This window comes from Trachymyrmex cornetzi, unplaced genomic scaffold, assembly GCF_001594075.2.
Source record: "Trachymyrmex cornetzi isolate Tcor2-1 unplaced genomic scaffold, Tcor1.1 scaffold166, whole genome shotgun sequence".
In the NCBI taxonomy this organism is placed as follows: Eukaryota; Metazoa; Arthropoda; class Insecta; order Hymenoptera; family Formicidae; genus Trachymyrmex; species Trachymyrmex cornetzi.
In genome coordinates this window covers 118,688-130,323 of record NW_017296266.1, presented here as the reverse complement: position 1 = coordinate 130,323, position 11,636 = coordinate 118,688, and the positions used below count along the sequence as shown (strand labels likewise).

The 11,636-nt window shown below is 33.7% G+C and overlaps 3 protein-coding genes across 3 annotated transcripts; 1 reads left to right on the top strand and 2 right to left on the bottom strand.

Annotated features, from left to right (window-relative positions):
• Window positions 1-519: 519 nt before the first annotated feature.
• RpL23 (ribosomal protein L23) lies at window positions 520-3,172 on the bottom strand. The gene is made up of 4 exons (XM_018504302.1): window positions 3,112-3,172; window positions 2,827-2,910; window positions 1,123-1,251; window positions 520-770 (listed from the first exon to the last, which is right to left on the bottom strand). Exons 1-4 carry the CDS (start codon window positions 3,122-3,124, stop codon window positions 574-576), a joined length of 423 nt encoding a protein of 140 aa, XP_018359804.1. The 5' UTR covers window positions 3,125-3,172; the 3' UTR covers window positions 520-573.
• Window positions 3,173-3,887: 715 nt separating this feature from the next.
• Mulk (acylglycerol kinase-like protein Mulk) lies at window positions 3,888-6,321 on the top strand. The gene is made up of 8 exons (XM_018504308.1): window positions 3,888-3,997; window positions 4,342-4,461; window positions 4,533-4,923; window positions 5,000-5,115; window positions 5,190-5,380; window positions 5,640-5,777; window positions 5,862-5,980; window positions 6,106-6,321. The coding sequence occupies exons 1-8, from the start codon at window positions 3,888-3,890 to the stop codon at window positions 6,217-6,219; spliced, it is 1,299 nt and encodes a 432-aa protein (XP_018359810.1). The 3' UTR covers window positions 6,220-6,321.
• A 635-nt stretch (window positions 6,322-6,956) lies between these two features.
• Window positions 6,957-10,306, bottom strand: l(2)dtl (WD40 domain-containing protein denticleless). Its single transcript, XM_018504309.1, has 8 exons — window positions 10,234-10,306; window positions 9,479-9,723; window positions 9,210-9,390; window positions 8,750-8,975; window positions 8,487-8,692; window positions 8,192-8,394; window positions 7,778-8,000; window positions 6,957-7,570 (listed from the first exon to the last, which is right to left on the bottom strand). Exons 1-8 carry the CDS (start codon window positions 10,274-10,276, stop codon window positions 6,957-6,959), a joined length of 1,941 nt encoding a protein of 646 aa, XP_018359811.1. The 5' UTR covers window positions 10,277-10,306.
• Between the last annotated feature and the right edge of the window lie 1,330 nt (window positions 10,307-11,636).

The following is an 11,636-nucleotide window of genomic DNA, read 5'->3' as shown; positions in this document are numbered from 1 at the left end:
ATTGAAAAGGATCCAATCCAAGGATCGAAACGTATAATGATTGTAAATACAATAAAGATTTGATTACACGAATATCACCTGGTGGTAGACTTGAGTTGGCTTACACTTTCACGGAATTTATATACACGAGTCGATATACCGAATGATTACTAGTAAATTTGCTCACTTTTGTAATTTTCACCTTGTTTGAAAATAAAGAAACAAGCCCCAGATGGTCGATTGTGTACCTCGAAATAAAGTAAAACAATATTGCTGGATTCACACTGCATCCGATTTGCGTCGTACAACGCTCTGCAACCAATCAGAAAACAGGATTTCGATGGATTTTGCTTTGTATCGTCGGAATCCTGTTTTCTGATTGGTTGCAGAGCGTTGTACGACGCAAATCGGATGCAGTGTGAATCCAGCATAAGGTGAAGAGAACCTAATTTATCCTGAAATTTTAAAGTTTTCTTTTGAATAAGGATTTTGATACAAATGTTGGACACGTACTCGTTCATAACAATGAACTCAAAAAAGTACTACTTATTTTCGGATTTATTGTAAAGGACAGTAATTTATACAGGATGTGAATTACGCGATACTGCTGGCATTAGATGCAATCCTTGGCCACAAATCTGCACATTCCTTCGCAACAGGTCCCGTAATAGCTGATCCTTTCATTTCACCCTTATTGTTAACAATCACGCCAGCATTGTCCTCGAAATATATAAACGTCCCATCCTTCCTTCGAAATGGTTTCCGTTGCCGTATAACTACCGCGGGCATCACTGCAACGATACACATGTTTATTCAAAATTCCTCGAAAAAGATAACGTTTCTAGAGAAAAAAGAATGGAAGACCATAAGAGAGTAAAGTCTACAGTACGTGCTTGTTTTCCTACTGAATTACTTGCGTTTTAGTAATTGCTAAAATAGTATCACACAGGGCTGTGTTCAGATTCTCACCTGAGTGCCACCCAGGTGTTATTTTATCCTTGTTGCTCACCAAATAACACCGTTAAACAAGAATACCTGGGTATGTGAACACACCCCAGAACACAGAAATTTTAGTAATTTTCCAAAATACAAGCAATCCAACAGGAAAACATACATCGTACACGACAGACTTAATTAATTTACCCTTTTTCCTAAGTTCAGGCTTTCCCTTCTTCACGGTGGCAACAATCATATCGCCGGATCCCGCTGCTGGCAGGCGGTTCAACCGGCCCTTAATTCCTTGCACTGCGATGACATACAGATTCTTGGCACCTGTAAAAACAATAGCATTGTTACAAAGGAATGTATCATCAGTGAAATAAAAATTAATAAATGAATATATCTGCTGGAGTTAAAAATTACCACTAATACCCACTTCCACCAACATACATTAATTCTAATGTTGGTTCAACTTAATCATCACCTTTTTTTAATTCTTAGAACTAGAAAAAGATGAATAAGTTGAAACAAGAAATAGAAACGGACCGAGTTAATGTTGTAATAACATAATATAGTAGAGAGCGCCTTTAGGATCGGTCAAAGTTGGAAGTTTCGAATAATATAATATTCTTGGTTCATGAATTTAATTAATCTCCAATGTGACTGTGCCGAAACGTTCGGACATTAAAACACAATCAATCTGAGATGCTAACAATCGCAAGTATATATAATCCCCTCTTTATTTCAAACAAGAAACTTTTATTGCGAAAAATATTACCTCAACCAGGATCTTGGCTAAAGTAATATTTTTTGCAATAAAAGTTTCTTGTTTGAAATAAAGGGGGGATTATATATACTCGCGATTGTCCGAATGTTTTGGCTCGCGATTATTAACATCTCAAATTAATTGTGTTTTAATGTCCGAACGTTTCGGCGCACAGTCACATTTGAAATTAATTAAATTTATGAATCAAAAATATTGTTATTATTCGGAACTTCCAACTTTGACCAATCCTAAAGGCGCTCTCTACTATATTAAGTTGAAAAAAGATTGAAGTTAATCTACATTGATGAAAACGGAAATTAGAGTTATGGTACATTATGTATACAAACATATATACAATTTTAACAACTTATTTACATAACTCGATATGTACATAATTAATTCTTTTTCTTAATCCATATTTAATTATAGTGTAATTTTATAAATATGTCCTACTACTAAGGACCTCTTTTACCAACTCCGATTAACTTAATCAGTCGATTAGTCCATCGGAATTGACCAATCTCATTTGTCATTTTGTTTGACGATAGATGCGATTGATCAATTCCAATGGACTAATCGGCCGATTAAGTTAATCGGCGTTAGTAAAAGAAGCCCTAAGTGTTAAAAAATGTTTAAGAGAAAAAAACCATTATAGAGAAATAACACTAGATAAAAGATACAACTTTACAATTACAATACTTTTCATTGATGCTTACAAAAAATAGTACTAGTTGCATTCAGCAGAAAAAAACTGATCAGTGTTTAGTAATTCTTTAATATGATTGATTCTTGTCTTCAATTATTTGCTGGTCTAATTACAAGTACACAGGAACCAATTGTATTGAAACGTCACTGAGCGCTCACACTGATCAGTTTTCTCTGCTAAACACAGCCATGAATTATGAGTCACATTTTTTATTAGTATCCTTGTTCTTTTGCTAAATCCTTATTCTTTTGACAGTTCGATGTACAATAAAGCTACAGTAATCAAAATTAATCAACAACCTGGGAAAAACAAAATAGTTGTAAAAATACTTGATAATTGCAAATTACGGTCAACCATGTGTTCCTCTTGCTCGCAAGGCGTGCAGTTGAGGCCTTTTGAGGTTAGGTGTCATGCAAAAGGTATTTCTCAGACTCACCAGTGTTATCGGCACAATTGATAACTGCACCGACTGGTAGACCCAAGGATATCCTGAACTTGGCTCCAGCCGATCCACCACGTCCTTAAGAAACAACAAATAATACATTGAGATAGCGGTATTAGGACCATTCTTTTATTTTCGTGAATACATCGTTAACGAAGTAACGTTTCGTTCTGTTGTACGCACGAGACGTGCTTTCGTTTTCTCGTGTTTTCGCTCGGGACCGATGAACCGTCCCGGCACCGATTTTCCCGGATTTTAATTGCTCGAAAACAAACTCACCTCTTTTAGACATCTTGGTTATTGGAAAGAAAAACTCGAGCGTCCCCGCAACGTTCGCGGCAGAATGAGAAATAAGGAATATCTCTAGCTCTGCAGTATTGCTCCCGGCGGAATTAATTCCCTAATAGCGTTTTCCACTAGGAAAATTAGTGTAGCACTTGATACAATTGAGTGTAAATCGGTTTACATATTTTCAACATTAATGAAAATTTTAATCTTTTTGAGATTACGAGAATTATAGTTGCAAAGAATATGTAATTAAAAGGGTTAAATTATTTGTTAACACTGAAAATATTAGCGTTTTCGGCCCGATCGGATTTGCACCAACCTGGGTTAAATTAATCTTTCCTATTGGTTGACGTCACCCGCTCTACCAATAGGAGAGCACAAAACGCCATTAATCCAACCCAGGTTGGTGCAAACCTGGCCGGGCCGAAAACACTATATTATGTAAATTATTTTGCATTCAGTGAACATCATACTCTAGTTTCTGTAATGGAAAACATAAGCAGAAATTCCAAGTTCCTATATATTGTTCTGTTGGTTCACCTGTAAATTTAAAAATATTTGCAATGCGGTGAGAGCGACGCATCTTTTTATTCTACATTTTATATAGATTAAAAATAACGTGAAATTCAGAAATCAAAGAATTTGTAGAGAATTAGAATAAATCGCGAGATAAAGGAGATAAAGACAAATCGAATCGCCTGAATTCGAATAACAGAGAGCGACAGAAAGTGGTTAAACTCCAAATGGTTTTAAGATTTTAATTGACGATGGCTAAGGTGTTGACTCTACTGAAGACGATACGTAATAACTGGAAGAAATCTGTGGTAGGAGCCGCGGCCTTCTCGTATGGAATATCATACGGTAAACAAGCATACGAGTGAGTAGTAACCATGGGGAACATAACCTCAAACTCTTCTTTAAATTTACATGCACACATTGAGGACTTTTCATTTGGTGACACAAGTTGACACAAATATCGTTTTATCTTTGTTATTCACTGAATGCCAAGAAAGATAAACTAATTTTTATATGTCAACTTGTGTCATTAAATGATAATCACTCATTGTAATGCTGTATGATACTATGAATGTATACTCATTCACAGCTATAAATATAGATTTTTTCTTAACAGATACATCCTTTTTATATATATAAACTTTAAATATAATGTTAAGACTTCATATCATTGAATTTTATTATATTAGTATATTATATATCTAGTACGGAACAATTAATGCGTCAGTGTTGTGAAGAAGTAGTCCAATATGGAGATGCTTCTTGTTTTCCAAACATTAGACCTCGTCATGTGACTGTTATTTTAAATCCGGCTGCTAAGAAAAGGTAATTGTGAGAACTTCAATATTGATATGAAATCTTGTTCATTCTTTGCTGATTTTGTTTTCTCTTTTCAGAAAGGCTAAGAAATTATTTCAGAAGTACTGCGAGCCTCTATTACACTTGGCTGGTATTTCTGTAACTGTCATCGACACCCAATCAGGAAGTCATGCACGTAATACAATAACAAATTTGGAAACACCTACCGATGCGATTATTGTAGCAGGAGGAGATGGTACTTTGTCAGATGTTATAACTGGCTTGATGAGGAAGTACGAGCACAATCTTCATTCAGCCAAACAATGTCCTATTGGCATTTTGCCATTGGGAAATACAAATACAATCGCGAGCATATTTTATCGAGGATACGAAGATTTAATTGACGTACATCACATGATTGATTCGACAATGGCAATTATTAAAAATAGTCTCAAATCGATAGATGCCATTGAAATCAAATTACTGACTGTATGTACTTTTTTTATCGCACTTCATTTGTTTGACGTAGATCAAATTGTATTAAAATACAAATTTTTATTTTAAGAACGATCCTGAAAATCCCATAAAGCCAATTTATGCTGTTGGAAGCATAGAATGGGGAGCTTGGAGCGATACACATGCACACGTTGACAAATATTGGTATTGGGGTTCCTTACGCAAGTAAATCTATTAATTTCTTTGAGCAAGACTTCTTATGCCTTTATCTCATGCTTTTTGTATTTGAATGTAATCAGATATGCGGCCTATGTGTTCAATGGTTATAAGTCAAACTTGACCTGGAAGTGCAATGCGCTAATGAAATATACAAATCCTTGCAAAGGATGTTCATGTTGTTATTCCAAAGATTTGTCTTACAATCAATTTACGAATTCGAATAGAAGATGGTGGCATGCATTTCTGCCAAAGCAGCAAACGTTTGTTTCTGGTAATAAAATCCTTGTAAAATTTGAAATTAACTATTCAGATTGTTACTAAAATCAAAGTAATAAGATGAAAAAGATAGAAATATGATAAAACATTTCAAGAAATTGTTAAAGAGTAAGCTTTATCTATTAAAGAAAGAAGAAAGTATTCACCAAATATTTTAGTAGCATCTTATATATGTATATACATATAAGTTTAGTAGATAAAGAATATGTTTTGTGTATTATATATATATATATATATGATATAAAATATTTTAGACAATTACCTCGATTATAGTAAAGTAGTGAATGAAGATTGTGGTGTATTTCATGAGATGCCCATTTCAACAACAGAACTATGCATAAAAACTGAAAATATATCAGTTCAATCAATGCCTTTATTAAAAATAACTTTAGGTAATAATAACATTTTATATATGTATATTTATTCATTATTTGAATATTAGAATTAAAATTCAAAATACTCAATTTTATATCAAGGTCCAGAAAATGTTAGTTATGCCAAATTTGTTGAGAAAGGATGGAAACAAGAAAGGGACAATGAACTGCCAACAAATTTAATATTAGATGCAAAGGATATTGAATTATATCCTGAAATAGTAAGTCTTTTCTCTTCATAAATATTGATAAAATATTTTATATATTAATACATATTAAAATACATAATTATTTCATAGTTATAGCAATCTTAGAGATGACAATAAAGTTATTGGTTTCGTTTCAGATGAATGAAAATCAGATGTTTTACATTGATCATGAAGAATACGAATTGAAGCCGATTCAAATAAGATTACTCCCACAATCTGTAACAATTTTCTGTCCTGAGTCAAATAGTTAATAATACTTAAAAATAATTTAAAATTATTTCACAACATTTAATGCTTATATCACAATGAGTTTAGATTATCTAAGAATGGATGGAGAAGGGATAATAAAACATATGTTAAACCAAATTTTATGTAAAAAATTTATTTAATACATCTCTTTCATAAAAAAAATAATTTATTGGTGGGTACAAAACTATTTCAATTATAACGGTTGCTAATTTTTATATAATACATTTTATGCCTTAATATAATGTCTAACATAATGCTTATACTAAAAAATTATGTCAGATCGTGTCTATTTTACAACTTACAATCATATCGTTTTAAATGTTAATCTTGAAAACTATGCAAGATATATTATTGCGAGTAAGTTTTGATATCTTCTTTTACACATTTCATCATGAATCAGCGTAAAAATTCTTATCATTTTATAACCAGTCTTTTTTTTTCATTAAACATACTATATCATGAACAAATTTAATGACTATATTTCATCTATTTTATATCATTGACCGAGATTTTAAGATTTTTTGCTTTTATAGTGTAAAATAAAAAATATTAAAATTTAATTTCTAAATATCTAATCTGTCATATCATAAGTTTCACTTATTTTATAATATTAGTGACCAAGATTTTAAAATCTTTCGTTTTTATATTATAAAATAATATCTGAAACTGTGAATCCGAAAAGAATTTCAATATTCAATTCGTGAATATCGTGAATTACCAAATTCTACGTATATTATTTTCAAGTTGGTGGCAAATTATTTTTATTCGAAGATAGATCTTTTTCACTATCTTTGCTAATGGTTTTAAAGAAGTTCAATAAAGAAACACTTTTTGTTATTTTTGTGACTTTTTGAGGTTCAGTTGATCGTGACCTATTGGATCTTCGACTAGGTGTCGATTGAGTCTTCGGACTGCTTGAGACTGACGCAGTCTTCTTTTGTTCGTACCTTTCCTTCCTAATTTTCGTTAACCAATCGACATTCTCTTTGTACTTTTGCGGTGATATTTCAAGCAAATGAGGCGCCGTTCCATCTATTACGAAATTTGGCAAGTTTAATGTAGGCGAAAAACTAGCTTTATTCGTGCTCGTGGACTGGCTTGTACTAGGTTCGTCAGAATTGTTATCTCTACTCGTACTAGGGGTCTCGTTACTTGGACTGAACAGCCTTCGCATACCACGATTATCCATGTGAACTCGTTTCGTAACCATCTCATGGTTTTCATGAATAGGTGATAAAATACATTTAAACTTTCCTTCAGATCTTGATCCCATCATCATTTGCAGATAACTACGTTTGACAGAATTGTGCTTATTTCCATTGTAATCTTCCTTACTAGATTCGGGAGTCGTAACTGTGAAGAACAAAAATATTTCTTTAAAAATATAGAATTTGTTACAAATTTTGAAGAGCTTGAAGAAAGATTTCTTTTTTAAATTATTTAAAATTAAAAATCACTTTGCGATTAATAGTTTCAGTTTTCCATACTGAAACTTGTTAAATTTGTATCTTGTATTTATTTGCATATAAATCTCAATGTAATAATAACTTTTATGTTTACCTGGAGTAAAAATAGATGCCTTGTGTTCGTCTGAACTTGGTGTAGTTTCCTGACAAGTATTCGAGTGTCGAGAACTTGGAGTAGTTTCCAGTTTCATTTTTTCTAAAAAGTATCTTTCTACAACTTCAGCTTGACCGCGTATTATTACTTCTTTGTTATCTTCTTCATGCTCGAGTCCAACCCTCCATATTTTATGACAAGCATCGTCGGAGCAAGTCACTATCTGAAATGATTCTCAGGATTAGATAAACATCAAACTATCAAATCTAGATTATAATCATTTATATTTTTAATTGTATCACGCAGTGAGTCTAAGATAACTATGAATATGCAATCAGTACTTTTTAAAAATATTTTTACGATGTATAAAACAAGTTTTTTTTATTTAGTATATAATAAACATTAAAATGGAACCTTAGTTTCTCCAGTACTGCACCATGCAATGCAAGTGACTTCGTCTGTATGACCGGAAAGTTTAACTAGTGGTGCGCCCGGTCTGTTAGTGTTCCAAATGTACGCGAGTTCATCGCTGGATCCACTGGCTAGATAGCGACCGTCGGAACTCAAACACGTCTTTACATAGTACGTATGATTTTGATGTCCATGATACTCTGCCACTGTTACAAAGAAATTTTTCTGTGATTCTATTTCGTTAGAATTAGAACAATGTATTCATATATTTTATAATTCAAAGAAGAGGAACATTTACCCGGTTTACGATTATATGACGATATATTATAAGCATATATAACGTTATCCATGCAACTTGCATATAATGTAATTCTAGCCGGACATATTAACAATGAGGAAAAGCCATTCCTAGTGCTATTTCCTGAATAATTCATTAAATGCTTAGCTATTGGCTCTTTCTTGTGGACAGTGTAATTCTTGCGCAAGTCCCACACTTTTAGCAGACTAAAACGAAGAGGATATTATACTTGTGCACAAATACACAGTAGGAAGCAATCTTACCCATCGCCTGCAGCGCACGAGATTAGTGTAAAATCATCTTGAAACACTAAACCGGTAATACTATGCGCTCGTGATGCTTGAGTATGCAATTTCCGTCTTGTGTTGCTGACACCACCATAACTGTGTGCATTAGCAATGCAATTATCTGGCTTAGGCTCATCACTGTGATTGGCTCTGATGTCCCATATCATGATGAAGCCGTCTCTAGCACCGGTTGCAAAGACAGCTAAAAATATTTGAAAAATTTTGAGATATTCCAAATTGCATATTACACCATTAAATTTTTCATGCAGATTTATAAATGAACATAAAGAATTAAATCTTGAAAAAAATTAAAAAGTGTTGATATATTTTTGCCCTTTATATGAAAGATAAAAAGAAAATCTGACTTTTTTCAAAGCAGCAATTTTTCTTCAAAAAATACAAGTGTTTGTAACACATTGATGAACAGGCCAAGTACCTCTGTCATCATCGCGAAATACTGCAGTTTTTACGCTTCTTGTATGTGCATGAAAGCACTTAATTTGTTTTATTTCAGGCCTAGTGACATCCCATAAACGTGCTGTGTGATCTCCTGATACTGTAACCAGTTTCATCTCCCCAGGCATCCAGGCAATATCAAAGATTGCATTACAGTGTGCCTTGAAAAATATACATATTTCCGGTTAATATTTCTGTGCTGATACTAAAAAATACATTTGTTAAATAACAATCGAAATCAAAGGCAACCTGTGTTCCCTCTAATGGTAGATTATTTTCGTTCTTAATTTTAGTGTCTTGAAAAGCGACTTTTCCATCTTCGTTTGCCAAGGCAAGAATCTCCTCGTATCCTGGCGTGGTGCAGAAACGGCATGCAAACACCGGTGGCTCAGGATTATAATCAACTGCATTTACATTCGGAGTTATTCCACGATATACATCGTCGTAATAGCATTTCAGGCGATAAAGGGCGATGTCGTAATCACATAACATTCCTGAATAGGACATCAAGCAGTTAGTGTACCGTTAAAATTTAATAGACATAATTTAATTATTTATTTAAATTATATTTTTTCTTTAATTTTTTATTAATTTTAATTAATTTTATTGGATTATTGCAGTAATGTGATAATAACAAACTATTTTAATAATACTTTAACTTTTTACAAATATAAAATGTATCAGTCTATCTAGAGTATCATCAAAATTTGCAAATAGAAATAATATTATAATAGCAAATTATGTTCTTAGCAATCAATCTTCTTCTCTCATTATAATATATGCCATTAATATTTTATTTTGTAGCTACAAAACGTCATTCAAATTCATCATTAAAGATTCTTCTCTCTCTTTCTCATCGATTACACAACATTTAAATTACATCCCAAATCAATTTAAAAAGATTAATCCGATTGGTTTTATTACACATAGATAACCTGCACCCGTGCAAAATAAACGGTCGTTTAAATCTCCCCCGTAAGATGTATACGCTTCTGTTTATTTACCGAATCCTCTCTCCCGTTGTTGAATAACATTTGTTATATTCATTTTGCACTGACATCAATAAAATTCTGAAAATAACGCTTCTAAACTATATAATATATACATATACAAAGAATTGTTTATACACACGCGATACTATACGCGGGAAATCTGTCATATTCTACGCAAATGGATCTGCTTTCATGTAGCGGCTGCACGCAGTTTGTTAAAAAAAAACCGATGACGTCATACACCCGCGCAAGCAGAAAGATAATTACTAGATTCGCGATCCATAATCCATAGGTTTGTTTCTGTTCCTGCACTGGTTGCACTAGTTCAAAAAGTGTACTACCAATAGGAAAGATTAATCCAACCCAGGTTGGTGCAAACCCGATCGGGCCGAAAACGTTATAATCCAGCTAGCAATCCAGTAAGAAAACAAGCATCGTGTGCTGCTGGCTTAAGCCCGGATTCTCGTATGGGCAACAGCGCTTCGACACAGAGCTCTGATTGGTGAAAAGCCGGTTGTGGGGGTAAAATTTACCCCCATCACCCGTTTTTCACCAATCAGCATTCGGTGTCAAAGCGCTGTTGCCCGTATGAGGATCCGGGCTAAAGCGTTTTCTGTACCCAAAATGGTCAGCGACGGTGTTTTTTGTTCCAGTGCAACAGAACTCAGTGCACGAGTTCACCAAACTGGCTGCACTAGAGATGCGTTCCGTATCGCCCATTATGCGCACGATGCATCCATTGTCCTTGTTTAACATTTGGCAAGCAACAAGGATAAACGATGCATTATGCGCATCAGTCCGGATCTACAATAGGGTTTTAAGCCTTAAGCCATAAGAAATGGGCGAATCACAGTCGCTTATTCTTCTCGGATTCGACTGTAATTTGTCAGTTTCTTACGGCATAAGGCATAAAACGCCTATTGTAGATCCGGACTCATGCGAGAAACGGAACGCACCCTAGGTCTTGAGTCAGTGTAAGCAGTGCAAGCACCGGTGTGCACTAGTTCAGTTGGCACGTCATAAGGTTGGTTCGCGTCGCATGCTCCAATATGCTCCTATCATAGCGTCTACTCACTTCAATGCACTTATCAGAGTGAGTAGGAACTATGGCAGGAACATATTGGTAATTGGAGCATGTTGGAGCATGCGACGCGACAAACCTATAGAGACGTGTTTGTCACGTATTGTGCAATGGTTATACTTTGGAAAAATGACAGATAAACTTATTAATCTAACATTGTCATAAAAATAATAATATTTAACTAAAATAATTATTTTTACTGACTTTGTTTTTCATTTTATATAATTGTAAATAACAATTTAAAAATCTTCCTGAAGAATCATTATCCCCCCATGTATCTCCTAAGAACAGTCTATTTAGTCTATTAAATCCATTTACTATGACAATAATTAGA